This window comes from Panthera pardus, unplaced genomic scaffold, assembly GCF_024362965.1.
Source record: "Panthera pardus isolate Hobbes unplaced genomic scaffold, ASM2436296v1 HiC_scaffold_15, whole genome shotgun sequence".
NCBI classification, from domain to species: Eukaryota; Metazoa; Chordata; class Mammalia; order Carnivora; family Felidae; genus Panthera; species Panthera pardus.
This window is the reverse complement of record NW_026526710.1, coordinates 88,255,625-88,283,570: the sequence shown is the minus strand read 5'-3', so window position 1 is coordinate 88,283,570 and position 27,946 is coordinate 88,255,625. Positions and strand designations below refer to the sequence as shown.

Genomic DNA, 27,946 nt, shown 5'->3' with positions numbered 1-27,946 from the left:
CCGTCAGCCGTGGATTTCTGTAATGTGAGAGTTACCGACCACGTTATGCTATGTTCTTTGGCCGTTAACCAATTAATAATCGGTTTGGCAGAAATACTGTCCTTTTCGCGTGTCTGCTAACTCTAGAAGCGATGGAAGTGGAGTCTTACATCGAGTTCTAAGTCGCCTCTGCCAAACGCGAGCACAGAGCGCCGCAGAGGGTCCCAGTGGGAGACCCGGGCCACCGTGTCCGTGCCAGCCGCCTCACCAAGTGGTGGGGACAATGATGCATCTGTACAGTGTCGCAAACAATTTGAAGGTAACTCATTTGAGCAAATGCTTTTCAAACATATACTTGACTTTTTCATCTTAGAGACTGACCTCAAGGAGCGAGCGTACCCCACAAGCACTGTGAATAAAACGGCATCCGATGTCGCTGATCTGAAAAAAGAACGAATCATTTCTTGGTAGACAAGTAAAAATCACCACCCTTCTCCTTCCAGTAAAACTGGCTTTCAGGTTCAAGGGACAAGAAGATCCGTGGCGCCGCTTGGCCTCGTGGAACCAGCAGGAGGCGATGCCGAGCAGACCTTCCTGTGGGAGCCACACCTGCAACACTGTCATCACATGCGGGGAAATCATGAAACAAAGGCCTCCCACGTGCAAAACACAACACAAAAAAACCCAAAGCGTTTTAACTTCAAATAAAAATACCATCATGTAAAAACTTAAAAAAACTTCACTCCACCTCTAGTACCATTAAACGAGAGTAAAATACGGCCAGAAAACCACACTCGCCAACTTCCCTGGCAAAGAAAGAATGAGGCCCCCACGCCCGAGTCCCCCGCGGCAGCTGATTGGGACCCGCCACGCGCCCCGTCCGTCCGACCCCAGTGAAGGGTCAGAGCCGTGAGGCACGTCTGGAAACACTGAAGCTTTTCCGACAGCCACACGTCCAATTCCAAAGAATCAGGGACAGGCCGGGGTGGGGGGGCCGGCCGACGGCTCTCTGGGGCGGAGCGGTTGCCGTCTGGGTGGCAAGTGGAAGAAAGCGCTGCGGGAAGTGAGAGACTCTGACTTACTCCCCAGCTCTCCGGACGCTCAGGGGCCGGGCTCCCAGGACGCCTGGCGCCCACCGGGGGCTCAGCCGCGCGTCTGGTCCTGCTCGGCCCGCGGCACCCACCACCACACACCTGAGGACCTCAAGCTCCTGTGGCCGTGTCGGCACCTCCTGCGTGGACGCTGTCCACAGGACGGGCTGGACGCCGGGCTTCCTCTGCCTGCACAGGGCTGACCGCCGAGACACAGGACACCCAGCCCCTCGGGACCAGAACCGCGCTGCTCCGCGGTCCCGTCCAGACGGCCAGCCCCCAAACCACATCAAAGCAAAGGCTCTTTCCAGCAAGCCCCGGTGCCTCTTGTTTCTGGGCACACCGGAGCAGATGGGCACTCTTGGCCTGCCCAGCGCCTGCGTCCACTGCCCCACGAGCACAGGCTCCTTCCTGCGGGCTCCAGCCAGGCCTTTCTGGGTCTTTGTGAAAACTGCTCTGAATTTATTTCCTACGTGACAGAGAAAACAAGCTCAACCAGAGTGCGCTCCCCATCTCTGAGAAGCCATCACCACCCTTGGCATCAGCCGGCACCACCACAGAGGAACTCAGAGTGGGTGGAAGGTCGGCTCCTCGGAAACCCCAGCGGGACCTCTGCGTGGAGAAGGCGACACAGCTCAGCACAAGCATCGTGCTTCTCATCAAAGTTGTGTCCTAAGACGACCGGACAGCATTTCAACGTGGCTGGAAAGGTCTGCCGTGGGACCAGCAGGACGGCCCCGTAGCACAGCTGCGGACGCACGGACCTTCTCCGAATAAAATTCCGACACACGGACAACGCATCTCTACATCCCCTCCGTGTGCTGCTAGAATTTCTGGCTCGATCCTGTCTTCTAAGTGGACTGGCTCCAGTACACCAAACTCTCTTCAAAAGTATTACTCACCTACAGAACGTCTTCGGGTCAGACCAGGTGGCTTATAAAGAAAAGAGCCCCCACACAAGCAAGGGAGGGGGGCTGTTATGTGCAGCTACGTGCACAGGCTGTGCCGGCCTGCCAACGCCCCCATTTCAAAGGGGAAAATGAAGACACGGGGAGGTTCAAGGACTCGCCCACGGTCGCATGGCTCACAGGAGGCTCGACGCGGTTCTCGAACCTGATACCTGGGACGCGTGTCTACTCGCTTCTCACGACGGCAGGGTCAGGCCCTGCGAGGAACCCCGGCCTGGCTCGAGCAGCCGTCTGCCCGCACAGGTGGTGCCCAACACTCCCGCACACGAGGGGCGGGACGGAGACGCCCGTCAGCAGGGGAGAGAGGTCGCGCGGCAGCAGGTGCCCCGCCAACGCCACACGCAGACAGACCCGGAGCAGGGCCGTCTGGACTCTGAGGGACACGACTCCCTCCCCGGGCTACGGAGCGCCCGCCCCGCGGTCAAGCAAGTGTGGACAGAGCGAGGAAGGCATCTCCCGATGTGCCAGATTCGTTGGCCTCCCATGCACCCTGGTCCACGAAGTTCCTGGAAGATGCACCTAGTCCAGCGAAGTAAGAGAGCAAAGAAACAAGATGCTGGAGCCGGGAACGGTGAAGGCCTCTCCGGAGGCGGAGACGACAGTCCCCAGCAGGCAGCAGGGCCCGGAGGGGAGGCTCGGGACACTCGGGACAGCGGTTCTGGCTCCGGGCAGACCGAATTGAGCCGCGGTGGGGAGAATACTTAGAAAAAGGCCGAAAGGAAGGAAACTGAGCCAAGAGAACATGACGTGATGATCAAATCCAAGCGAGACAGAAAGATGCTTCAGGAAAGACGTAGAATCCCGGCGCGCTCTTTGGTCCGGCACAAGATGCGGTCACGTGGACACCGAGCCACCACCAGCAGGCACGGTCAGGCCACCTGCGCCGTAACACAGCCGGGCACGTGAAAAATCACCAACTGCGTCAAAACGTGCTGGCCATGGCGTCGTCCTGCCCTCCGCGGTGGGGCTGCCCGGGTCAGGCAGGCGGACGTCTTACCACTTACACTTACACAGGGGAAAGACCCAGATCTCCGTGAGTAGCAACTGAAACAATAAAGACTGGGATAAAAATTCGCGTCACCGTCAACATAACATCCTGAAATGCTAAAGCCTGAAGAATCTGTCACGTTACCGCATCGCGCCTGCAGACCTCGCCTGGGCCGGCCCTCACCTGCCCCCCTCACCGGGCCCTCACCCACACCGCCTCACCTGGGCCCCCGGCTGTCTGCTGTGCTCCTCTCGCTGGATGCTGTGGCCTCGAGCGTGGCCCGGGGCTCCCGGGGCAGTGGCCGCTCCTGCGGCCCCTCCTCCTCCGGCCTCCTCTTCTCGCTGTCGCTGTCATCACTGCCCTCTCCTAGGATGTCATCCACCTGGCAAAGGGGGAGAGTCAGGGCACACACCCGACGCCTACGACCCGACCCCCACGGCAGGGCGGCGCGGCCCCATCTGGTCCCGACCACGTGCGCTCGCCTTGGGCATAGCTGTGAGTCTAGGAGCGTGCCGGGCCGAGCCCGAGATGGGTGACAGCCCGGACCTTTGCAGGTGGGACGTGAGGTGGGCCAAGAAAGCAGAGAAGGCCCAGGCCGTTCCTCTAGCGGGGGGGCCCTCCTGGGATCCCAGGACCCCTAGTGTGACCCTGGGGCAGGACATGCAGACAGCCCGACAGTCACTTCTCAGCGGCAAGACTCTAACAGGATTCTCTCTCCAGTGCGCTAACGAACGCTGTGGTGAAGAAATCAAAGCTTTCTGTTAAAATGCTCATGATCAGGAAGCCGCACTCGACTGCTTTCCAGGAGGCACTCTGGAGTCTGGGGAGGGGGACGGCGGCTGCCGCCAGTGGGGCCCAGCTGCGTCCCCAGAGGCTCAACAGAGGGTGCTTGTCCCCCTGCCTGCTCCAGGGCGCTTGTTTTCTCCCACAGACCTCACATTTAACCATTCACGGACGTGCCACGTGAGGGTGACGGGAACTAACGGCCATGGCCCAGGGTCAGCGCTCCCTGCTCCCCTGCAGCCTGGGGGAGGTCGGCTGTCCAGCAACCCGAGTGCCGGGCCCCCAGGGACGCCCACCGAGGGGAGGGAAGTTGCCTCCTAACAGCCGTCGAATGGCAGAAGGAGCAGTGACGCCAGATTCGGGGGAGCCTGGAGACAGAAGATGGGGTTCTAGACTGGGTCCTGCTTTCCACCGGTCTGACCTTGGTCTCCGTGCCTTTCTCTCAGATCCACCACTCTTTCAGCAAAGACACCGGATGAGGTAAAAATCAGGTGGACAGGAGAGAAGAAGGGAAGGAAAAGGAGACAGCACACGGCCACTGCAGACACGTCATGCGTCGTGCCGATTCCTCTGGGTTTCCGAGCACCCGCCTCCAATTCCGCTCTTGGAACACTGTTTTCTCAGAAAGCGACGCTTCACCGGCGCAACTGATACTGTTCTTTTTCTTGGTTCTAAGTTAATATGTGATGGAGAAATTGTACGGCCCCCCGTCGGGTGGGCTGGGGGGTCGCACAGCCCACGGGCAGCACAGCCAGCCTTTCACAGACCCATTCGCGGTCACAGCAGCCGAGCCCGGCAGGCAGACGTTTCTGGACTCCACTCCCAGGCTCCGAAGCTCTGAGGCAACGCCTCTGTGACGTCCCGAACACCCGGACGAACGCCTGAGAAGTGCCAGACTGTGTCAAGATGGTAACATCGACTTACTTAAAAAGGCACGAAGTGGAGTTTGGAGACGACCATACTAACACTACGCGTCGCTCAGCCCTCAGTACCATGACTCAGAGCTGAAGACGTTTCCCCCCAAAATACCTGAGTAACAGAGTCCACGTGTAGAAACTTTACTCAGAAAAAGCAGTGATGTCAGAAATCCTGTAAGCCAACATAGTAACATTTTTATGACCTTGAACTGGATCAGTATTTAACAAGTTTATCTGATCTTTGGTATGTTTTGTTGGTTTTATTTTCATTCACCTGAAAGTATTTTTTTTAAGTTTGCTTATTTATATTGAGAGAGAAAGCAAGAGAGTTCCAGTGCATGCGCAGGGGAAGGACAGAGAGGTACGGAGAGAGAGGATCCCAAGCAGGCTCCGTGCTGTCAGCACAGAGCCCAACGTGGGGCTCGAAACCATGAACCGTGAGATCATGACCCGAGCTAAAATGGAGAGTCGGACGCTTACCTGACTGAGCCCCCAGGCGCCCCTTATCTGATCTTTAAAGCTGCTTAAAGTGGGTACAACAGGAGGAGATGCTTATTGGTCTCTGTCCCTGGTTCCTGACAGAGCCCCTAAGCCCCTTCAACCTGATGGCTGACAGCATCATCCTTTTTCCTAATGAGGCAACTGCAGGTGGGCTTCTGGATGGGGCTGGTCACCAGAGCCCAGCCAGAGCAGACGCCTGGGGCCTGCAGCCCCACACTCGTCCTCAGGGAGGGGAGGGGGCTGGAGACTGAGTTCATGACCCATCACGCCTCCTCCACAAAGATCCCCAAAGTGCAGGGTGCGGGGAGCTTCTGGGTTGGCGAACGCACCCACGTCCCGGCAGGGTGGCCCGCTCCCAACTCCACGGGGACAGAAGCTCCTATGCTCAGGACCCGCTGGGACCTCACCCCGTGTGGCTCTTCATCTGGCCGTTCCCCTGTGTCCTGTCACATCCTTTATGACACGGTAAGCCACTCAGCGTAAGCAAGAGTGTCCCTGACTTCCGGAGCTGCCCTAGCAAATGATGGAACCCCAATTCGCAGCCGGTCGGTCACAAGTACGGGTGACAACCCGGGACCTCCCCCTCATGCCTGGCATCTGAGGGGCGTGGGTGTGCGGGTCCAGGCAGTGTCGGAGCCACTCAGTGTGGCCCCCACACATCTGGGCAAGAGCAGAGGAGTGCTGTGCTTTCCTGGACGAGTCTCAACAGCTTAGCATGGGCCGGCGGGGAAGGACAAGAGCCAGTGGGTGTGGGGTGGGGCGCCGTTTCCCCAACGGCCAGCCCACCTGCCGCAGGAACCTGGCACTGGCCACAGCCAAGGGGAAAGCGGGGTCTGTGGGAACCCTGAAGGTGCTCTCACGGCAGCTTTTAGACTTTGGGAACTTGGAACTACAGGGATGTAATGGCAACTTAAATGTTAAATTTTAAAAAATGCATTAATTCAGAAACACCAGGTTTTCAGCTCATTCCAGGAAAGAATATTCCTTTCCAAGGAAAGGCAAGTGGTGAGACGTATTTAACTCACGAAAACTTTGATTTTTCCCACCAACAACTGGGTGGCGCCCCGAGGAACCTCCCGGCAAGGCCGGACAACTGCAGTCTCTCCTTACAAAAAGGGTCAAGGGCCTGCCCTCCTGCCCCCGCCAGTCCCGTTCGGGGACGGGGCTGCTCACACCTCCCCTCCCAGGCAGCGGGCACCCCCACGGGGCCGTGAGCTGCTCTGCACGGACCGTAAGGCCGCAGGGACACCGAGGGACAAAGCCTGTGACTGACAGAGGGAACGTTCCGACATGGAGCAGCTTCAACCCCAGACCCGCGATCCGTTGGTCGCTCACTCCCAAGGAGCTCACGTGCAGGTCTCGGGTCTCAATCAAATACAGAAACAGTGTAGCAACAGCTAACTAAACAAAGCAACAGCTTTATCAACAGGTTATTCACTGCGAGGTCCTTGGAGGTGACACACGGGGTTTGAGCTAAAGGCATTTAGCAGAAAGCACAAAACTAATTCTAAGCAGCTACGTTCAGGCGTCACCGCTATATTCACTTGGCTGTGCGTACTCTTTGTTGATGCACGAGTCTATTCAAATTGTTAGTATTAAATTTTCCTCTGAAAATATTTCAGGCCTTTGACTCTGCATCATACCTTTTCAAGAGAAAGACGGGAACTTAAAAAATCAGGTATTTTATGTCTGACCACCAAAGTACAGTCACTGCCTCGGAGGCCGCGAAGTGACCCATAAAGCGTTAGCAGCGCCGCTGACCGGGAAGAAGTCTCCTCGCTCCTCCAGCGTGGCGGACGGCCAACCAACGCGCGTGCCCGCTCTGCCAGGTGTTTGGAAGGTTCAGAAACATCCTGCACGGCCAAGCTAAAATTGTGGACACATGTCAGAATCTGGTCGTACTCAAACTATGCTTCAACTTGCTCTCCCTCGTTCTGTTTTACTCATATAGACGTATCTGCTTCAGAACAATGGACACCTTTCCAGGGCTTTCTCTCATAAAAAGGGAACTACGCACTTTTTGAAAACCAGTAATCTGCAACGAACCACTTACTTTATATATACTATTTAAAAGTTGCCAGAATACATATTTCAGAATCTTAAGAAAGACTTGAAAAACAAGCGTGTAAAGACAAAAACCTCATTTTATGGTAAATTAACTACTGAAGTCTCTCAAACAAAAGGCCCACACGGATCACATCAAACACCCTGGAAACCGTTCCCATCACTCACCCGAAGACGCAGGCTCACGAGGAGCTGAGGAGACCTAAGGCAGCTGAGGGGGACGGTGTGCGAGAACAGACGCCTGGAAAGGTGGGCGGCCCAGCCCACCAGGAGTGGGGACCCTGCAAAACAGGCATGGGTCCCGCACGTGCCTCGACCCCTCCTGCTCGCTCCGGGGCGGAACTCGCAGAGACAGGGACCCGACACCCCCGGACAATCCCCCGCGGGCCATGCGAAAGTGACCGTGTTGTACGCGCTGGCTGGGACTGGGGTGGACAACCGTGCGTCCTGGTGACTCGGGCTAGTCGCGAGTCGGATGGAAGGAGACGCGTGTGCAGAAACACGTATGAACGGGCTACTCTAAATGACCGGACGAGGTACCAGCCACACAGGTGCACATCTCTGCTCGGCCGCAGGCGCAAGCTTCCCAGTCACTCCAACAGGCGACCTTCTCTCTTAATGAAACTGAAATGGTGTTTAGACACATGAAGCTTTACTTTCCCGCAGGATGACGCAGAGAAAAGGGGACAGAGGCAGCGCTGCCCAAACCCACGTGCTCTGCCCCAGCCTGCCCAGGCCTGGACAAAGCCTGCCGTTCTCTGGGCTGCAGCGGCCCGGGAGCCGGGCACGCGGCCGCCGGCCACAGCTCCTTCTCCGTGGCCTCGGTGTGGCGTGCCTGTTCCCAGACTGACCTCATGGAGCGTACAGGACAGTCTGGGACACGAGAAATAAATCGGGATGTATGTCCACACTATCCTAGTATTAAAAAGCTATCTTCACGTTATTGTCTTCAACCTCAGGTGTTGTTTCTAAAGCTCAGTATTTGTTAATTATCTCAAGATCCCTGGGAAGTTTGTGACATTAGTTACAGAGCTGCTGCTTCCTAGAACGCAACAGGACCCCACGTTAAGGCACGAGGAATTCGCTCACAGTGGTTTTTTTGCTGAAACACTCTGGGAAGCCTGCTTGCCCACGGAGATCCCTGAATCTCATACCTATGTTAATGGGTCCACGAGTACCTGCTCCAAACGGAAGCGTGTGAACAGAAAGGTCACTTGGCAAAAGTTACCGAGGCGTCTCTGCCCCTGCCCCACCTCTGTGCCTGATCACGCTCAGCGGTGACCGTGAGGCTGCCCACAGAGGAAAAGACCCAGGCTGTCGTGAAAACAAGCAGCTAAACCTCTGCAAGAACTTACCGCTAACAGAGCGCGCGCACAACACCCGGGATCAGACTCACACGACTCGGCTCGACCACGCCCGGGACTGGCCTCAAGTAACTCTCAGAGTAATCTCTGGCCAACAAAAACCAAATCCCACCACACGCCCTGCCCTGGGCTTCCTCTCCAGACGCAGTCCGCGGGGCCCTTCTCAAACGTGGCCTTTCCCACGCGGCTCGCCGTGGTCCCGGGGAGAAGGGAGCTGGGAGCAGACACAGGTGTACCATGTGACTCCGCTCTCAGGAAATCCGACGACGGGCCAGCCAGTTTACAGCATCAGAAACTAGTAAATTTATGCCTTTCACCAAAGCCTGGAGGTTTTCGCGCACCGTTCCTCCAAGAATCTTGTCTCGCGCCCGTCTCTTCCCCCTCTGTGGGACTCGGACGGCCCACACGCACGCTGAGTGAAGCTCTGATGCCGACCAGACGTGCCCGCGGCTCCGACCGCTGCCTCAGGTGGCAGCTGCAGCCCTGATCGTGGGCCCTTTCCTCCTCCTACCGGCACTGTCTCCTGCCAATTTCGGGACAAGTGTACAGAGAGTGTATTTTCCAGTTCTGAATTGCCCACCGTCGTTCGTCGTTTTGCATTCGCTCCAAGGCTGCTCCCTTCTCCCCAGGGAGCATGGCCACTGAGATGCCTTAAGGTGCTGGTCTCCAGAGCCCGACATCCGGGCTGGCTTGTGTGGGTGCCTGCTGCTGCTCACTCAGACTGTGCCCCGGACGCTCCAATACTGCACCCTCTTACCGCCTCTGGGAACACACGCGTGCACTGTAGCAGGTTTAGCCTGATCAGAGTGGATAAGACAGAAAGTTCCGCCTCAGCTTCCGTGGACGCTGTCTTTCCCAAGTCTATCAGGGTGTGTTCCGTGTCTGTGCTCCTGGAGGTGAGCCTGGGGCCCGGGTCGGCTCCTGTACAGACTGGGGGGGCCCTTCTCTCAGAGCACCCTGAGCCGTTGCCCAATATGGTGTGGCTGGGGTGACCCATGGGGCTAAGAGGCAGGGAAGGGAGCCTCCATATGCTTTGGGCCACAGGCTCCTGTCCCCAGACCCTCTGTGTTTTGGGTGCCTACCCCAGAGTGGTAATACAGCTCCATGACAGGGGCTGACCCAGAGCAAAGCCTGGGGGAGAGACGTACATCCCTCCAAAATGAGGGCCAGAGTCGGGGACACAGGAGAAAAAAATGCTCAAAACCCCCACTAGCATCGCTTGGCCTTCCCTGCTGCATGGTGCTGACTTCCATGAACCAACTTCTTCCCTCCCTCTTTCTAAGGAATTCTTTTTTTTTTTTAAGTGAGCCCTAGGCCCAACGAGGGACTCGAACTCACGACCCTGAGATCAAGAGCCGCATGCTCTCCCGGCTGAGCTGGCTGGGCGCCCCCAGGGCCCTGCTGTTCCTGTTTGTGGACCTTAGCTGCAGACCTCACAGGGGGCCAGGGAGGCTGGGGTGGGAGGCAGGGGTTCACCCACCTGGGCCAGCACCGGGGCCAGTGCTGGTTTGTTCTTCCTCCCCACGCAGTGTTTCCTGTGCTTCTCAGACGTGTGCTGAGGCATCACGGACTGGTCCTTTGATTACATATGGCAAACGCTTTGTTTACTTATCTGACTCTGAACTAATTTTGTTTTAATAGGATACTGAACTTTTAACTTTCAAAAATAAGTTGTACATTTTAACTTGAAGGATGGAACTTTTCTACTTTGGAGCCACAGCCCACACATCCCACCATAAAAACTGCTCATCAGCCTCGGAACGGACAGTGAGACCTCCATTCTGCACTTCCCTTGTGTGTTTGCTTAAAATGAACACACATGTGGGGCGCCTGGGTGGCTCAGCTGGTTAAGCGTCCAACTTCGGCCCAAGTCATGATCTTAGGTTTGTGGGTTCAGGCCCCACGTCAGGCTCTGTGCCGACAGCTGGGAGCCTGGAGCCGGCTTTGGATTCTTTGTTTCCCTCTCTCTCTGCCCCTCCCCCACTCATTCTCCGACTCTGTCTCCCAAAAATAAATAAATGTTAAAAAACAAAAAACAAATGAACACACACGTGACTAAAGCTCGCCTATGGAAACCCAAGGCTGTGATGCAGACTCCCGCGGGGGCGCGACGCCCTGCGAGGACTTACAGGCAGAGCACAGAGCTCCATTAACCCTGTGGGTCCTGCTTTGGACAAAACACGAGTGCATTACTGACCGACCACGACCACAACTAAAACCGTGTCACAGCCACACCTGCGTGTGCCTCCAAAGCTGGGGTCCTGAGGAGCTTCTGGAATAAAGCTGCTTCATCTCAACATTTTGAAGCCAACGGACAACGTGCCTATTTTATTCAGAATACGTACTTGCTGCCAGATGGGGCAGACCTGCCATCGGGTGGGAAGCCGCTCCTGATGCCCGAGTCCTGCACCGAGCAAAGCATCGAAGCAGAGGGGGAATGTGCTGGTGTGCGGCCTCAGGCTGAGGTCACCACCCGGCAGCGCCCCGGCATCGTGTGACTCCTCCGCCGATAATACGGGTGAGACCGTTCACATGGATGGACACCAGGGTGCACGCATCTCGTGGACTCTCAGGGTCACGTGGCTCCCGGGGACACTCCGCTTAGCCCGGATGGGCCCCCTTTAACGCCCCAGACACCAGCACGCCCATGCCCGAGGCCCCACTTCCTCTCAAGAAAAGGACCACCGTGTACAGGCAGGAAAGGTGTGAGCCCACCGCGCGTGCTCATCAGAAACAAACCTACACGTTGCACAAAACCATGGCCTCCGTACCAGAAAGTAAGGCTCGCCGTCTTATGCACGACACAGAATTGCTGCCACGGCATGAACATGTGGGCGGGCGCGCCCAGCACGTCTGTCTGAACCACAGGACACGGCGAGGTCACCGAGCTTTGGCAGAAAGCGCTGGGTAAACCACGATACACAAAGTATAACCATTGGGCGAGGACTTGACTGGAAACAGAAAGGGGCATGCTAGACATGCGCATACAGCAGTCCCTCCCTCATCCGAGCAGGTACAGTGCAAACCCCCCGGGGACGCCTGAACCCTACACGTGCGTTTACGACACGGCTCGTCCACATGTCAGGCACAGGGAGAGGTTAACAGAAACTAACGGTAAGACGTGACGAGTGTGGTGACACGCTGTGAGAACAGCTGTCTGAACGCGGCGTGTCTCTCGTAGCTTCCCCTCCCTTCCTTCTCTCGTGGTCACGTGGGGGAGGTAAATGACAGGGGCGTGCGACGTGCCATCAGGCTGCCGCTGACTTTCTGATGCTGTGTCTGGAGTGCGGTGGGACCAAAACTGCGGAAAGGGAGGCCGTGGCTGAGGGGCGCTGCTGTGGTTTTAGGACCGTCTGGAAACAGTAACCGGAAGATTCTGTCTCAGACCCTGGTTTGCAAGGATGCTGGTCTGAAATGCCAGCATGATGTCTGGTGCATGACAAGGACAAAAGCCCAGGGGCGGGCCCTGCAGGACCTAGAGCACTTTGTCACCAGCGAGCTGTGCCTCTTGGGTGACTTGAGCGGAGCTCCGGCAGGACAAAATGGGGGACAGAATGAAGGGGGCCAGGGCTGCTGGGGGCTGGAGATTGTGTCTGGGCCCAGACAGAGCGCCTTTGATGGACCCCCACCTTGGGACACCCTGGCTGCGGAGCACCTGTCCATGCTGATGACAGGCTGTCTGAAGAGCCCCCTCTAGTGGACTAAAAAAATACAACTACAGTGGCCTCTGAGTGCACAGGTGAGCATGGGGGGCATCAGGACACGGTGTGGGTGGTCACAGCGGAGGAAGCTCATGTTGGTCAGTCTTATTTACTGGGACCTTCGTTTACTGAACTGAGTAAGACAGCTGCCTGCTGAGGGTACAGAATCCTGCCAGGGGACCTGAGGCAGATTTCACAATTCCTAGAACCTAACTGTATTTGAAGTAAGTATTGGCAGATAAGCCACTAATGAACTGATACGAGAGACATTCGGTTACTCAACTGAACGTTCCTGATAAATCCGAGAACGAATGCACAAAAAGCAGGCCACCCAAGTCTCTAACGCGTACCAATTTCTACGGAAACCAGAACGACGCTGAACAGCAGTCCCCCCTGAATTATCTCAAAAGGACAAGGACCACCGGAAAACAAAAGCAGTCGCACATGTCAGCGGCAGAGACAAGAGCCCCTTCTATCACAAGCAGCTCCAGGTTTGGGGAAGCCGCCCGGGATTCTCTCCAAAGATTTACTTCAGAGTCTCCTAGGAGCATCACCTCCCTCCCTCCCTTCGGAGACCTCAGCCGCCGCCTTGCAGCCCGTGACACTCTCTGAAACCTGCGTGTGCAGCACGATCGTCACACATCTCCCCCTTTCACCGTCTCTGCTCCCCGCTCCCGATGGCGAACCCAGATCCGTTTGAGGGCAGCGCGCCTGACGAGACCCGGCCAAGCCCATGCGGGACTCTCAGAGCCTCCGCCTCGAGCTCACGGAGCAGCAGCCCAAGACCAGTGTCCCCGGAGGCAGCGTGCCTGCTTTCCAGAGGCATGTCTCCTGCCGCCCGACAACGGGGCTCCGAGGCCCCCTCTGGGCACGTGGGTGTTCCAGGAGAAAGGGGCACACGCGGCAACAGGCATCTTCTGACACCAGGGTATCCCTCCTATCAGGGGCACACCCTGCCCAGGACGTCCCCGTGTGGCCTGGCGCAAAGCTGCCGAGACCAGCTGGGGCCCCCAGCAGCCGGGTGCGCGGGAAGGTCTCTCCAGCCTCGGCCACGTGCTGGGCAGGAACACCGCCGTTCACGGGCACGGTCACGCACGCTCGCTTCCCCGCCGCTCAGTTTCCGACCCCTAACCCCCGCAGCCTCCGGGCCGCAGTGCTTGCCCAGAACCAGGAATTGGGGAAGAGGAGCGGAGGTGGAGTGTGAGCGCCCGAGCGTGGCACCTGCCTCCCTGTGGGGCTCACCAGCTCTCAAGTGCCGGGCTGCTCTGGCCTTTGCCACTTCCTACCGCCGAGGAGCCGGATCGAAGGCTCAGAGGCTCCCTTTCCTTTCTCTCAAAGTGACAGAAAGCTGCACGTAGCACTTTCATTTCACGGTAAGATTCCGACGTCCCCTGACCTGGAACAAGTACCAAAGTAGCCGTCACTACCTAGCAGGTTGGTGTGCGCGCGTCTGCAGGGTGGCTGGGAGGACGGGGGAGGCACGCGCCAGCGGCCCTCTCCCCCAGGTCTCTGTGGGGTCAGCGACCTCCTGGATCGACCCAGTCTGGGCTCAGAGATCAAAGAGTAGCGCTGAGGAAATTCTTCCGGAGAAAACACTTGGGAAACAACAATAAAAGAGCACCTCCACCAGCTAAATATTCAAAAAATGGCCAAGAAAGGGAATCGACACACCTGCAGACAGGCTCCAAGCGCCGCGAGGTAAACCGGCGACGGAAAGGGACGAGGGCTCCCGGTTAAGATTCCGTACCGAACGTGCCACTGACGTTCCCCTACTGAAGATAAACTAAAACACACTTCTCTACACGCGGGCCCTCCCACCGGTGGCAACGAGCACGGAGCACGGAGCACGGAGCACGGAGCACGGTGCGGTGCCGGAGCAGAAGCCCAGGCGGCCGTGGGGCCGGCCGGCGCACGGCTTCTGTCCCAAGCAGAGGCCGGTTGGGCGTGACAAGGCGCCACGTTCGCTTGGACGCGCGACGTGGCTTTCTGCACGGACGCCACCCGCACACCACCTGCAGACACACGGAAACCGCGACGGGGGGGCCCTCCCTCGAGGGTACTGGCCGGAGCAGGAGAGCAGGGGTCACGGCGCCTGGGGGCCAGCGGGCCTCAGGACGGGCTCCTTTCAGGGGATGAAGCACCGGGCAGATGACAAAATTACCTGCAGTTTCGGCTGTTTTGTCCCAAAGGGAGAGATCCCTACCGTATTTAATCTCTAATCCAAAATGGATTCATGGCCTTATTATCACTATTCCGACACTTAAGGATCTGAAGAGACAAAAACGCCACCGACGTCACCTAGAGCCGTTTAGTGGCGTAATAACAAGATCCTACCGTGAACTGCCAACCGTCATCTGTGTTTTAGAGCCCCCGTGACCCGGGCAGGTCACCTCGGATCTCCCGCTGGGCAGTGCAGGCCGCCGGTGGCCCCGGCCCTGCCCGCCCGATGCCGGGCCCTCGCCAACGGCGGGGTCGGGGGAGCGCTCAGGCACCCCCGGTTGGGGCGCGGCCGGGCTTTCCAGGGTCGCCGACGCCCCGACGCGTCACTCCAGGCCGCGCCAAATCCGCCAGCGGAAGCGTCCCTGGGCAAGCGAGGGCGGAGCGTGAGCGCGGTGGGCGCCCTGCCCCTGGCGTGCGGCGCCCGCGGGCCTCACCTCTTTGTCCATACTCTCTAAGTCCTCCTTACACAGCGTGTACAGCGGCATGGTCTCTGACATGCTGGGCTGTCGCTTCCTCCCGCCGGGGCCGGGCCGCTCTCCGCGTCGGGTGTCCGGCAGCTCCTGAGCGAGCATCTGTGGTGGCGGCTGAACCACTCTGAAACGAACGTCACAGGGCCCGCGTGAGGAGAGGCGCTTCCACGGCCTCCCGACTCGGAGCTCGTAAACAAGAGCACAGAGGGCATTTAGTTACGAAAAGCCACCCTGACCCTCCACGGTCCCCGCGCGCTTCCCTCCCGCTGAAAGCGGACGACCCCCCCTCCCCCGGCACAGCACCGCTGCTCTTGGGTCCCTCGGCTCAGAGCGAAGGACAAGACATGAAGAGCTAGCGAGCACGTTCCTAGAAACCAGCAGGAGAAGTACTTATCCTCAAAGTAAGGTCGAGCAAGCCGCAAGAGTTTTTAAAAAAAAAACAAAACCAACGCGGCACGTCTCTCTATTCTGCCCAGAACAGAAAGAACGAGCTGCCGAACTGAAGACACAGGCTGCGGGGACTGAAGTCGGTGCACCGTCCACCCGGGCACCGGGGAAGGCGACCCAGCATTCCAGCCGCACGGTTCTGCCCATCAATCAAACACGAACACAAAAGACCAGTGAGCACTTCCAGAAGGCTCTTCCCCGGAGCCGATCCCAGGCCCGGCCGCGCAGCGTCTCACGGCGCCCTCGGCACACGCGTCCGTGTCGGCGGCAGGCCCGGAGCACGCGCTCTCAGGTGGGCCACGGCCCCGAGACGGGCACGAGGACACTTCCGACCCCACTGTCACCGCCCAACACGTCCACTCCCTGAGACACTGACGACGCGGCCAAGGCTCCTGATTTTGAAGAAGATGCGGGTACGAAGTCTAAGCCACAACACGGAAAAGCAGCCGCTGCGTGTCTAACGAAAGGGGGACTTGTTAGGGACAGACACGAGGACCTGACACCGGAGCCTCGCCGGTGCCATCCACACCACGCTGCCCGCCGCCCACCCCGCAGCCAAGGCCCCCGGGGCGACCGCGGGAAACGGCCACCTATCTTCCTACTGAAAACAGCCACGTACAGTCTCCCTTTGGAAAAGCAGTTGCAGTTTTAACCAGGGAGCGCCGGCCGGCCTACATCTCGGGCACTATCCCTCGAAAGGGGGTGATTCTCTTCATCACGTAAGACACCGAATCGGCCAGTAAGTCAAGGGCCCCCAGCCCCCAGGGCGTCTCCCCTCAACGACACGCCACACGGGAGGCGGCAGAATTTCCTCCTGTGTTTCCACCAAAGGGCGGAGCACAACAGGCAGGTGCAGAGGCCGGTGGGAGCGAGAGAGTCACAAAAGTGCCAGACAGGCCATTCTTAGCGTTATGTTCCTTTCCCGTTTGGAAAACAGCTAATACGTCACAGCACAGCTCTTTTACTGCGGTAACATGTAATGGCTCAGTTTCGTCTAACGTGGTGAGGTCTGGTGGACTAAACCCCCAGGATGGAGAGCGCCCTCTTCCCGACCTGCAAGGCCCCCACGCCGTGCTGCTCGCAGAGCTCCCCAAGAACGAGACCGTAAATGCAAGAGGAAATGAAACACAAAAGATTCACGGTCTATTCTGAATCACAAGTTGACTTTACTCCCAGGAAGGCAGCTGGGCCTCTGCCATCCTCCTGGGGGCGCCGGCAGAGACCCCCACCGGCAGGGGAACACAGAGAGCTGACTCGAGGGCTGACGGAAGAGGCCCAGGAGCCAGCGACGCAAAACACCAACGGGCAGACGCAAAGCCCAAAGAGTGGCCTGATCTCTCCAGGAGAAACCCACAGAGGGACCCCCTTGCAAAACAGGAAAGCTTCAGACAGTCACTTGCTCTCCCACAGGCCAATACCACAAACCATGCCCCCGTCACTGGTCTCAGAGAACGCAGAGTGGGGGGTCAGGATCTTCCTCCAGGCACCCCCCGACTATGCAGTGTCCGTGGAGACACTGGTGGCTGGGGCCAGGACAAGTAATGAGACCCTCACCCCAGGCTGGGAGGTGTCAGAGTCAGACGTTGACGTTCACCTGGTTGTAACATGAACACCCACCCGCCCTGTGTCTGTGGCGACCCTGGGGGGTGACCCCAGGTGACCCTTTGGCCCAGGAGCAACAAGGACCCCAGGCTCCCCACCAGGGACAGGTGCGTCCACCGTGCTGCTGGAGCAGAGCCAGGGGGAGACAGCCAAACGCGAAGTTTGAGTAAGGTCGAGGCTCTCACAACGTGCCGTGAAACCACCCAGGCTTCAGCTGAAAATCACTCGTGGGGTGCCCGGGTGGCTCAGTCGGTTAAGCGTGACCCTCGGTTTCGGCTCAGGTCACGATCTCACAGTTCACAGGATCGTGCTCCTCGTCGGGCTCTGTCTGGGCTGATGGCCTGGAGCCTGCTTTGCACTCTCCACCCCCCCCCCCCCCCGCCACCGCTCCCCTGCTCGTGCACTGTCTCTCAAAATAAATAAATAAACTTAACAAGAAGAAAGAAAGAAAACCCCTTGTCCTCCCAAGAACAGCAAGACCTCAAGCAGAAGGAGGAGGACAGCCGGGGAGGTGCACTCTGCGGGGGCAAAGGTCGGGGACTCTCGGGCACGTGGGACAGCATCACAATGAAAAGGCTTCGACAGGCCGCCAAGCGCCGGTCACGCGGCTGCAGGAGAAGGCCTGGCACAGCCACCGCGGCCGGGGAAGCGCCATGGGGCAGCGTCAGTACAAAAACGCGCCGATAAATGAAAATTTAAAACTGCACTGGACAGGCTCCACGTCACGGCAAAGGGGACAGAGCCTGATGCGTAAGAGAAATGGCTCAGTCTACACATCAGGGAGAAAACAGACTGAAAAGGAAGAAAGAGCAGCCTGAAGAACACGTGATTCAGTATTGGTGTCCAGGAGCCCAGAACGAGGACAAACACGACAGAACTGGAAAAGTCCTCAAAGAACAAGGGCTGGAAACATCCTAAATTTGGGCAAGACGTTAAACTTCCAGATTCGAGAAGCTGAGTGGATCCAAAAAGAACACACCTCCGAATCCACATTAAAACACTCCATTGTCAAACTTCTTATTCAAGACAACGAAAACACTCTTGAAAACAGCGAAAGAAATGTTACCGGCCAACAAGAGAAACAGAATTCGAATGACAGGCCAAAGATAAAAAACCACATGATATGAGTACAGATGAGGCATCTGGAAAAATTTAATATCCATTCAGGATAAAAACTCACAGAAGAATGGGAAGAAAGGGAAATTTCCCCCAATTTGGGAAAAGCATCTACAGAAAAACTACAGGTACGTCATACTTAAAGGTGAAAAACGAAATGTTTCACCTTAACGTCAAAAAAAGGCCCAGGGCACCTGGGTGGTTCAGTTTGTTAAGCGTCTGACTTCGGCTAAGGTCATGAGCTCACGGTTTGTGAGTTCGAGCCCTGTCTGGGGCTCTGTGCTGACAGCTCGGAGCCTGAAGCCTCCTTCGGATTCCGTGTATCCTTCTTTCTCTCTGCCCCTCCCCCGCTCATGCTCCGTCTCTCAAAAATAAATACATATGTAAAAAAAAAAAAAAAAAAAATTAATAAAAAAAAAAGAAAGAAAAAAGGCCCAAATGTGTGCAGATCGAGGGAACAGGTGGGGAACCCAGAACAGACCTGCACAGATGTTCCCCGACATCTGACTCGGGTGCCAGAGCGGCAACAAACCTGACCCCCACCCTAAAATCTCACACTGTGCACAAACTCAGAGTGGATCATGGCCTTAATTACAGAACGTACAACTATGAAACTGCCAGATCGAGACACAAACCTTCGGAATCCAGGACCACGCAGTGTCAGCGCACTTGACAGCTAACGTGTAATTCATGAGAAAAGCTGATAAATAAAACCTGATTCAACAAAATGAAACTGCTTCCGCTCTCCCTGACTCCGCAAAGGTACAGAGCAGGAGAAAATACCTTCGGGTCTCACAGTTCACAAAGCTCCAGTACCTAAAAAATACAAATGATTAAACGCAACACAACAACCCAACTGGAAAATGGGCCAAAGACACACACACTTGACTGAGGAAGCCGAGTCGGGACAGCGCGTCCCTTGAGGGCGCACACCCGTCCGGTGGCCGTGGTGACATACGGTGTCTACACCACAGGCCAGCAGCGGTGCAGAGACGGGTCTCTCCTGCTCTGCCGGTGGAACGAAGGCACCGCTGCCCCCAGAGGAAACGTGTTTTGAATAAAACCACACGCTCCGCACACAGCCCAGCAGCTGCACCCCTGCGCGTGGGTCCTGAAGAAAGGGACTGAGCAGACGCAAAGGTTGGGAGCAGCCTTCCTGGCCAGGACCCAGGCTAGACACACCCCTGCTGTCATCCTCAGCAGGACGCTGCAGCCAAGAGGGGAAAGCCAGCAATGCGGCAGCAGTGGAGACGGATGCGAGTGGGGGTCACGTACACAGTGTCTGTGTGCGCCACACCCCAGGGAGGGGCGGTGAGTGGGGTGGGGGGGGGCGCTGGAAGGGGGTGGAAAGGGGAGGGGCGTCAGGGGCCCCCTGCCGGTGGAGGTTCTGACCATGTCAGAACAACAGCCAGGCCAGTAGGCCGTGAGACGGGCCTACAGGTTTGCAAGATGCCGGGCAAACTGGGTGAAGGGCACACAGGGCCGCTGTTACATCTCACAACTGCCTGTGGGTCTACAGTGACCTCAAACTACAACTTCTAATAAAAAAAACCCCAAATGCTCACAACTAACAACACACCTTAACGATGGGTAAACAAAAAGGAATTCAGAATTCTGGCCCCATCCCTGCAGGGAGGGAGGGAAGGTCTGACGACAGCTTGGCGAGCGCTCCCTGCTCCTCTGTGGTCCTGGCTGCCCCACCCCTGCCCCAGACCAGGACTCCCCTTCACCGCTGCACCCCAGGGTCCCACCAGGGTCCCGCCTGCGGAAGCCTGAGGTAGACTGCACCCGGCAACCAGACGAAGCCTGTTCTTACCCCACGTTGTCCCTGAGCGCTCCGCACACGGGTATCTCACGGGGGAGAAGAAATGCCCTCGCGAATGCCCACAACAGTGGGAGAGCCCCAAGGAGCTCTGACCTCTAGGCGGGTCCCCAGCCCAGATCCAAAAACATCAAAACAAAGAGAACAGACACCCACAATCCTCAGGGCCTCAGACAAGTGCACGGAGCGGTGTCCGCGCCCACAGCTCCAGGCGGCCTGTCACGATGGGGTCTACGTGGGGCTCCAGGCTCAGAATGGCGCCGAGCCACCGATCTCGGGGCCCTCCTTCTTGCAGCCCTGGACACACGGGTGCAGGGGGCCCAGAGCCTCGAAGGGGCAGCGGGCAGGGGCCCCACAGCCCACGGTTCCATCTGCGAGGACTGGGGGTGTGGATGTCTGGGTGGCCGCGGGTGCCGGGAGGATTACGGACACAGGCGTGTGGGGCACAACGCGAATCAAATAAACAGGTCTCCATGGAAAGGAAGACCTTACTCTACGGCCGCAAAGACGAAACAACGCATGGGGTTGTGAGCAACCCCACAATGCCCGTGAGCGCATGTGCCCGGTCCCCTCCTGTTCCCCTTTCCTCTGAGCTCTAGACTGCTGCTGAGATGGGCGTCACCTTCCCTGTGTGTCATTTCGCCAATTTTGAAAACAGAACTATCCATAAATTCTACCGACAGTCATTATTTCTAGAACATACGGTTTCCTACACACAAAAAAGGAAGTACAATTGACACAAGGTGACAAGAGTTATTTAAAAAAGCCTCAAGCTGCCCCTGACAGAATCGACCACAGCAGGGTAACGTGTTGGTCTGGAAACAGCGGTGCTTCCCACCACCCTTCCGTGATTAATAAGGTTTAACGGTCGCTGTTAATAACCTTCTGCATACCTACACGGACTGGCAACGACTCAGTTAATATTTGGCAGAAACCACGCTTCCAAGTTCAAAAAAGAAAATTTCACCAAGAGCCACCTCTGAATAAACTACAGCTCAGTGTGTTTTCCTCCAAGAAGACGGAGCTGAAACGCTGGTTTTTCAGTCATCTGAAACTGTTCACACAAGCCACACGCACGTGTCAGAACAGAAGGGCAGTTGTGCGCTGCTCGACCGTCAGCGTTCCAGGAGAGCAGCGTTCCGCTCTATTCACGTTCACTCCCCACCTGCACGTGTGCTCAGACAACACCCTGTCACTTCTCCCACGTCCGGGATTTCCTGGCATCCTTCCACTGATTTCGAGCAAGGCTGAATGATCCCCAAACCGTTCTGAACTTAAGTCTGAAACGTTCCAAACGTTTGTTGTCTACGCTTACAATTAACTCAAAGGTTTGTTGCTGAACCTTCAACGGCACGAAAGGCAGGTTCTCAAGAACGGGAACTGTTCACGTGAACGTCGGTCGGTCCGGCGTGGATTTCAGGCCTCCTTCCACCATGAGATGACCGGAAGCTGTGAGTCAGGTGCTGTGGACGCTCTCAACGCACACGCCGCCCTGTGACGCGCACTACAACTCCCTGCGGAATGTCACCCACGAAAGGAACCTGAACCACACGACCATCCCAAGGGCGGCATCACGCCTCTCCAAGGAGGGGGCTCTAGGTGCTTGACGGAGGCCCACAGCTCGTAGCCCGTGTGAGCGGCACGGGCCCTACCGCTCCGCTCGAAGTCAGGCGCTAGTCCTCCGAGGGGGCCCAGTGGGGGGCTTCGCGGGGCGGTCTCGGGGGGCTGTCACCTGTAGAGCCCACGAGGAAGTGCGTGGACACCGAAGGCTGAGGCCACTGCAGCACAGTTTTGAAGACAGGACACACCCCCACCCCAGTCCCATGGTCCACGAACCCCCCCAAACCCGACTCAGGACCACCAGCCGTCCAGGGTGCAGGGGAAACACCACCCCTTGCAGCCCATCTTGGCTGAGCCTGGCAGTGGAGACATCAGCACAGAGGGTCACAGCACTGCCTGCGAGAAAGGGTAAGAAACTCGGGCACGCCCCAGTGACGTTCCCCTCACCCCGCCTGCGTAAACGCCTTCTCCCCAAGAAGCGTGACGCGGGGACGGCTGGCACTACGGCATCCCACAGCCCCACGGACTCAGGCACGGGGCCCAGACCCCACCTTCCCACCCGCCATGTGCCTTCCCACCGCACCCCAGTGTCCTGCACCAGCACGTGCGGTTACCAGCACTGACGTTCACCGGGCGTGTCTCAGCACCGACACTCAGCAGCGTTGCTGAAAAGGCCCCGTCCCGAGTCCCAGCTGTGCCGACAGCTTCAAACCCCAACCTCTGCCCCCGCAGCCCCTGTGTCTGGCTCTGCTCCACACAAGCTGGGCCACCGTGTCGGGGCCTCCCAACCACAGCTTCCAGGACTGTTCGCCGTCAGCAGGAGGATCAGACCTGTAAGAGGCAGGCCACGGGCCACCACACGATCCGGGGCACACGCCCCAGGGGAGACGCTGGCTAAGGGGGCGCAGAACCGTCTCTGCTCCTTGAGCAGAACGAGTGCACTCGGTCCCGTGACCTGCCGGTCAGCACGGAGGTGGCCACCTGTGGTCTGCCAGCTGACTGCACGGAGTCCTGTTCTCCTGCCCCCCCCATTCCTGCCCCAGTCTCCCCTCCTGGAGCGTCCACTCACACCTGCCTCCACCTGGACCGCATCTCTGGTGCTGCATTGGGCTGAGGCTCCCCTCAGGCCTCCCTGGCTGCCCCCGACAGCTCCGGGGCCACACGTTTCTCGTGCTGCCATGCTGGCTTCCGGCCGAGCTGGCACCACGGTCCATCAGTGTGTCTAACGGCCTCTGACCAGAACTTTATCAGAAGCACCTCTAAAATCTCCGCTAATCCCATCCCTGTCTTCAGGCCTCCTGGGCCCCGGTGTCCACCTCGGACCTCACGGGAGTGGCTCCCTTGACCTCACCTCTGCAGACCTGTGCCCGCGTGGCCGGGCCCGACGCTGCCCTCCCCAGACGGCCCCCATGGCCTGGCCCGACACCAGCCTCCCCAGAGCCTCGACGGCGGCCTGAACCCCACCGTCCTGCACACCTGTCAGGCTCCTTTCAAATGGAGGGACCGCAAGAGTGGGGTGAGCTCACCATCTCAGCAGTAGAAATGAACTCTCGCAACACACAGAATGTGCCAGTGGGCAAAGAGCATGTCCTGAATCCTCAGACTTAAGACAGGGGAGCGCAGGACTGACCCAGTGAAGAGTCTCCCTCCGTTCCCGTTTACAAGCAGCCACCACCTCCCTCACTCAGATCTTGGCAGGAAGCAGGACCAGACACCAGGGGGTGCCCAGAGCTGGCTCCTCCGCCGCCACCATGGGGTCGGGCTGGGGAAGGTGGGCCGACGTCAGGGCGCGGGTCCAATCTGCAGACGGAACGGCCTGTCGGAGACAGCAGCGGGCAAATGTGAGAGCGTGCCTGGGGTGCGCAGAACCTCTCACCGGCTAGACCCTGACCCGACCTGTTCCAGGGTCGGGGACCAAGACGGGACAGACTGTGCAAGAGGCTGATGCCACAGCGGGTGAGCCCAGCCCCAACGCAGGACGGAGCAAACCCCGACTTCATGTCCCGCCAGCACCACTTTTGGTCCACTCTCAACGTGTGCGCGGTCTCAGGGGTCAGAGGGCCGCCTGCTGCTGCACGGCCGCCCCAAGCTCACGTACCTGAAGGAGGAGTGTTCCGTGTGGACCGCCAGGGAGCTGGGGGGCCCGGGGCCCACAGCCCCTTTCCGGATGAGCTTGCCCGTGTTGGCATCGTAGATGCGAACTTCCGGCCCAGACTGGGCCCTGGGGTGGACGGGCGTCGGGTGGAACAAGGCGGTCGGAAGTGCACCCTGCCTGTCGGGAAAGGCTGCGGGGCCGTCCTCCCTGCAGGACCAGAACAAGGGCCGAGAAAGCACTGGAACAGACCCAAACACCCAGCAACCGCCGCTTAGCGGGGCTGCAAGCGAAAGCCTATGCCCGGCACCTGCCTGGAACCTCAGCCGGGGCCTGCGGTCCCCACCCCCCTGACGCCCGCTTCCGAACTTTACCCCAAAACAAGCTCAGGCACAGAACAGGAGGCGTTTTCTCAGGCCATTCTCGACAAAACAGGCCTTCCCCCTGCAAATGCATAGAAGGGGCCTCTCCTGCAGCACCACCAGGCCCGGCAGGCTCCCCTCTCCCCGCCTCACCATCCCTCTGCCGCTAGCACGCCGCTGGCACTCGTGAAGCCTCCACGTGGCTCACGACACCGCCCCAAGGCCAGGAAGGAAATGCAGGCAAACCGAGCTTCCCTGCTAAGACCTAAGGCCGCGTGGCACCGTCCGGACAAAGAGCGCGGGCAGCGACTCTGCACAGCGCGTGCTCGGCAGGGCTGGGAACGCCGGCCCGGCAGCAAGGGCCCGGCCTGGGTCGTGGGGACCCCAGGGGAGGGGGAGGCGGGTAGCGGGCGCGGCACTCACCTCTGGGCCCGGCCGTAGTCGGCCCTGAGCGGGAACAGCTGCTCCTCCACTCTGTCCCAGCGCTCCAGGCAGCTCCACAGCCAGTCGGGGTTGACCACGTGCAGTTGCCCGCATTCCTGGGCCTGGCGCACCTTCTCTGTGCCTGCGGGGGGCGGGAGGGGGGGGCAGCCTGACACTCCAGCCTGGCCGCGGGCAAGGGGCAGCCCTGAATCGCTCTGCCTGGCACAATCAACGTGTCTCAAATCCGGGATCACTGTCCGTGCTGCCGGCCCCTGGCCCGCCCCACGAAGCAGGGGCCTGCCGTGGGGTCTCGCTAGACCCCCTCACCCCTGCCAGGAGGTGCCCATCTGTTTCCGTGGGGAGTTTCCCACTGCCCCCGTGACCTGCAGCCAGCTGCCCAAGGACTCTTCCCTGAGACCGTGCACTTGACGTGTGCAAATGCCCCCAGCTTGCTGCTGCAGGAACGCTGCCCAGATGCCGTTGCAGCTGCGTCTCGTCTCCGCTTCTCTGCTGGATGCTCAGGGGCCCACTCAGCACCCCTGCACCCGCTGTAGCCCAGGTAGGGCAGGCACAGCCGGGCTGAAGCACGGACAGGCCAGGTGCAGGCTGGGAGGGAGGCATGCAGCGTCCCCCGACGTGCATGCAGCTGTATCCCTGGAATGGCTAACAGACAGCCGGGACACCTGCTGCGCCCAGGCAGGGGGTCCGGGCTCGCTGCACACACGGGGTGCGGGGGCTGCCATGAGCCGGCCCCCCTCCCAGGTAGGACCTCCCAACATTTCACACCAACACGGAGCTTCCTTCCATCTGCCCCTTTATGCGACCGTCAAACAGGATGTGATGCACGCAGGGACAGAGCTGGCTTGATAGGGAAGCCTGCCCCGTGGGTAGGCCGCCACCTGGAGGCCCCGGCCTGGAGCATCGGGGGCGTCCCTGCTCAGAAAACGCCATGCTGCGGTCTGTGAGGACCGTGAAAAAACGGTAATTGTTTTGTTTTTTTCTTTTAGCAACCGGGTGGTTTTTCCTGACTCCGCCCATTACTGGGGGGGAGAGGGCGGGCGGGGAGGCCCGTTTTGTTGGCTGAAATTCCTGCAGCCTGAGCGTCTGAGAGGGACTTTCCTACGACGACTTCAATTTTCACTTTTTAGGTTTCGATCCCTTTTGACTTACTCGGTTCCCGCCAGAACCCGTGTCCGGTTTTCAAACCCAGGCTCAGCCGCCCTCTCACCCGCTGAACCGAGCACCCAGACGACCGGTAACTGGGCTCCCCTCATGCTCACCTGACTCGCGGGCGCCACCCACTCCAGAAGGAGCCAGACTACAGGGAGCGTGTGGCGGTGACCGGGAGGCACACGCGCACAGCACACACCCACACAATGCCACACGGGCACAGAAACAAACTTCTGAAAACTCCCCACGAAACGAGCAGACGTGCTCGTTCGAAGAGCGGTCACCCGAGACCGACGCGGACGCGCTCGGCACCGGGGGCACCACGGGCAGGACTGGGGCACAGGCGCTTACCTGCCCTCGCAGCGATCAGGTGGGTGGCCCTGTCAGGGTCGTCGGGGTCAAGCACCAGCTGAGTGAGGATCTTGGCTCCAAGGGCTGTGGCGTGGTAATGCTCCCGCGTCTTCTCGATGGGGAAGTTTGTGGGGTGCAGCCCGCTAAATATTATGGCCACGTCTGCCAGCACCCTGCTCTTGAGCTCAGGGACGATCTTGCGTATGTCGGGGGGTTCCTGGCTGTCCCCGCGGAGGTAGCGGTCGTACTTGGCGTAGTAATCAGAGTGCACCCGAGCGAGGATCTCCTCCAGGTAGACCAGGTGGTCGTCCTCATCCGTGTCCTCCTCCTCCTCCTCCTCCTCCACACTCTGGTCCAGGGACTCGCCTGCCGTGATGCCCGACTGCTCGCTGTTCTGCGATTCGGTCTCGGCCTCCTTCCTGTCCGCAGAGCCCCCGCCCAGCCCGCAGAGGCCGTCCCGCTCGTCCTCGTCCTGCGCATCCAGATGCTCGCCCGGGGCAGACTCTCCACACGGACTGGCTCCTGCAGGCCTCTCCCCTCCCGGACCAAGAGGGCCTCCCCGCTGCGCCACTTTCCCTGCATCTCGTGAGCCCTGAGGCCTTTCCAGGCCCTTCCTCTCCCCACTTTCGCCTTCAGAGGACGACTGGGCATCCGACTCGCTGTCACTGGAAAGGTCAAAGTCCAGGTCACCACCTGCCGTGCCCTGAGCGGGCCGCTTTTCCAGCGATGTCCGACCATGCGGCTGAGCACATGCTGGGGGTCCCCTGCCATCAGCCAAGGGGCCATGGGTGGCGGGCCGGGCGCCTCTGTCCTCCTCCTGCCCAGGCAGGGGCCAGCCCCCCCGTGGGGAGACACCCCCATTGAGCTCCCTTGTGGGCTTCCCAAGGCCGTTACTTTGCTCGACCCCAGGGATTTGCCGTCCCTCCTCGGTCTCCCTGACGGACGGAGCATGTTCCGCGACGTCGGCAGCTTTAGAAGATTGAGTCACTACAGGTGCACACAAAAGGGAAGGGGACCGGTATTTAGCGTTCGCTTGTCAGAGCAATGGCAGTGCGCCCTGCGTCTGCTCTCACCACGCTTCCAACCTGGGCTCGGCAGCCTGTGGCCTGGAAGGACCAGACAGCCGATATTCCAGGTTTGTGGCCACAGGTGGCCACTTGGTTTTGTTTTTTTACAGTGGTTTAAAAACGTACAGAACACTGCCGGTTTCCACGCTGTGGGTGGACGGCCCGTGGGCGGCACCCCCAGCCCTGCTCTGGCCGCGCCATCCCATCTGTGCCCCACAGGAACGCCCTCAGGTCCCACCTTCTCCTGGCCTGCACCGCCAGCAATCACTGCCCACCTCAGAACATCTCATGAACTAAAGATCATCAGAAACACTTCCAACCAAAACTCTGGATTTTCTCCAGACAGACTCTGGCTTCAAGCTCACCAGACAAGCGAAGCTGTGTGGCACCCTGAAGGCTCTGGGCCAGGGCACGGCACCACCCACCAAGGAGCTGGAGGTGCTACAACCCACAGCTCATGCTTTCCAAGGACCGCGATGGCCAAGTTCCCAGCGTCCTGCTTGTCTTCTCAGAAACAAGGATGGGGCATCCGGGGGGTCAGTCGGTTACGCATCCAACTCCTGATTTTGGCTGCGGTCACGATCTCGCAGTTTGTGGGTTCGAGCACCATTTTGGGCTTTGTGCCAAGAGCATGGAGCCTGCTTGGGATTCTCTGTATCTCTCTCTCTCTCTTTGCCCCTCCCCTGCTCACAATCTCTCTCCTCTCTCTCGAAAGTAAATAAATGAAAATATTTAAAAAAAAGAAAGAGAACCAGGATAACAAGTCTCAGATGTACTAAACTAAGCAAATTCCTTAATCTTTATTCAATTAGGAAAATATTTAGATTAGTGCTATTTAAAAAAAGAAACCCAAGCGGAAACCAAACATTGGTTTGGTTGTCGGTCTCA

The 27,946-nt window shown here is 58.6% G+C and overlaps 1 protein-coding gene across 5 annotated transcripts in view; it reads right to left on the bottom strand.

Moving 5' to 3' along the window:
• CTDP1 (CTD phosphatase subunit 1) overlaps positions 1–27,946 on the bottom strand; it is a 56,884-nt gene that overhangs the window by 8,726 nt on the left and 20,212 nt on the right. For 2 of the 5 annotated variants that reach the window (XM_053902868.1, XM_019423605.2), the window contains exons 8-12: positions 25,992–26,978; positions 24,471–24,612; positions 23,692–23,895; positions 15,011–15,170; positions 3,248–3,408 (exon numbers count right to left, since the gene is read on the bottom strand). In XM_053902868.1, coding sequence (XP_053758843.1) covers positions 3,248–3,408; positions 15,011–15,170; positions 23,692–23,895; positions 24,471–24,612; positions 25,992–26,978 — 1,654 coding nt within the window. Of the gene's footprint in view, positions 1–3,247; positions 3,409–15,010; positions 15,171–23,691; positions 23,927–24,470; positions 24,613–25,991; positions 26,979–27,946 lie in introns of those variants that run through there. The other 3 variants (XM_053902867.1, XM_019423607.2, XM_019423606.2) reach the window with 3 other exon arrangements.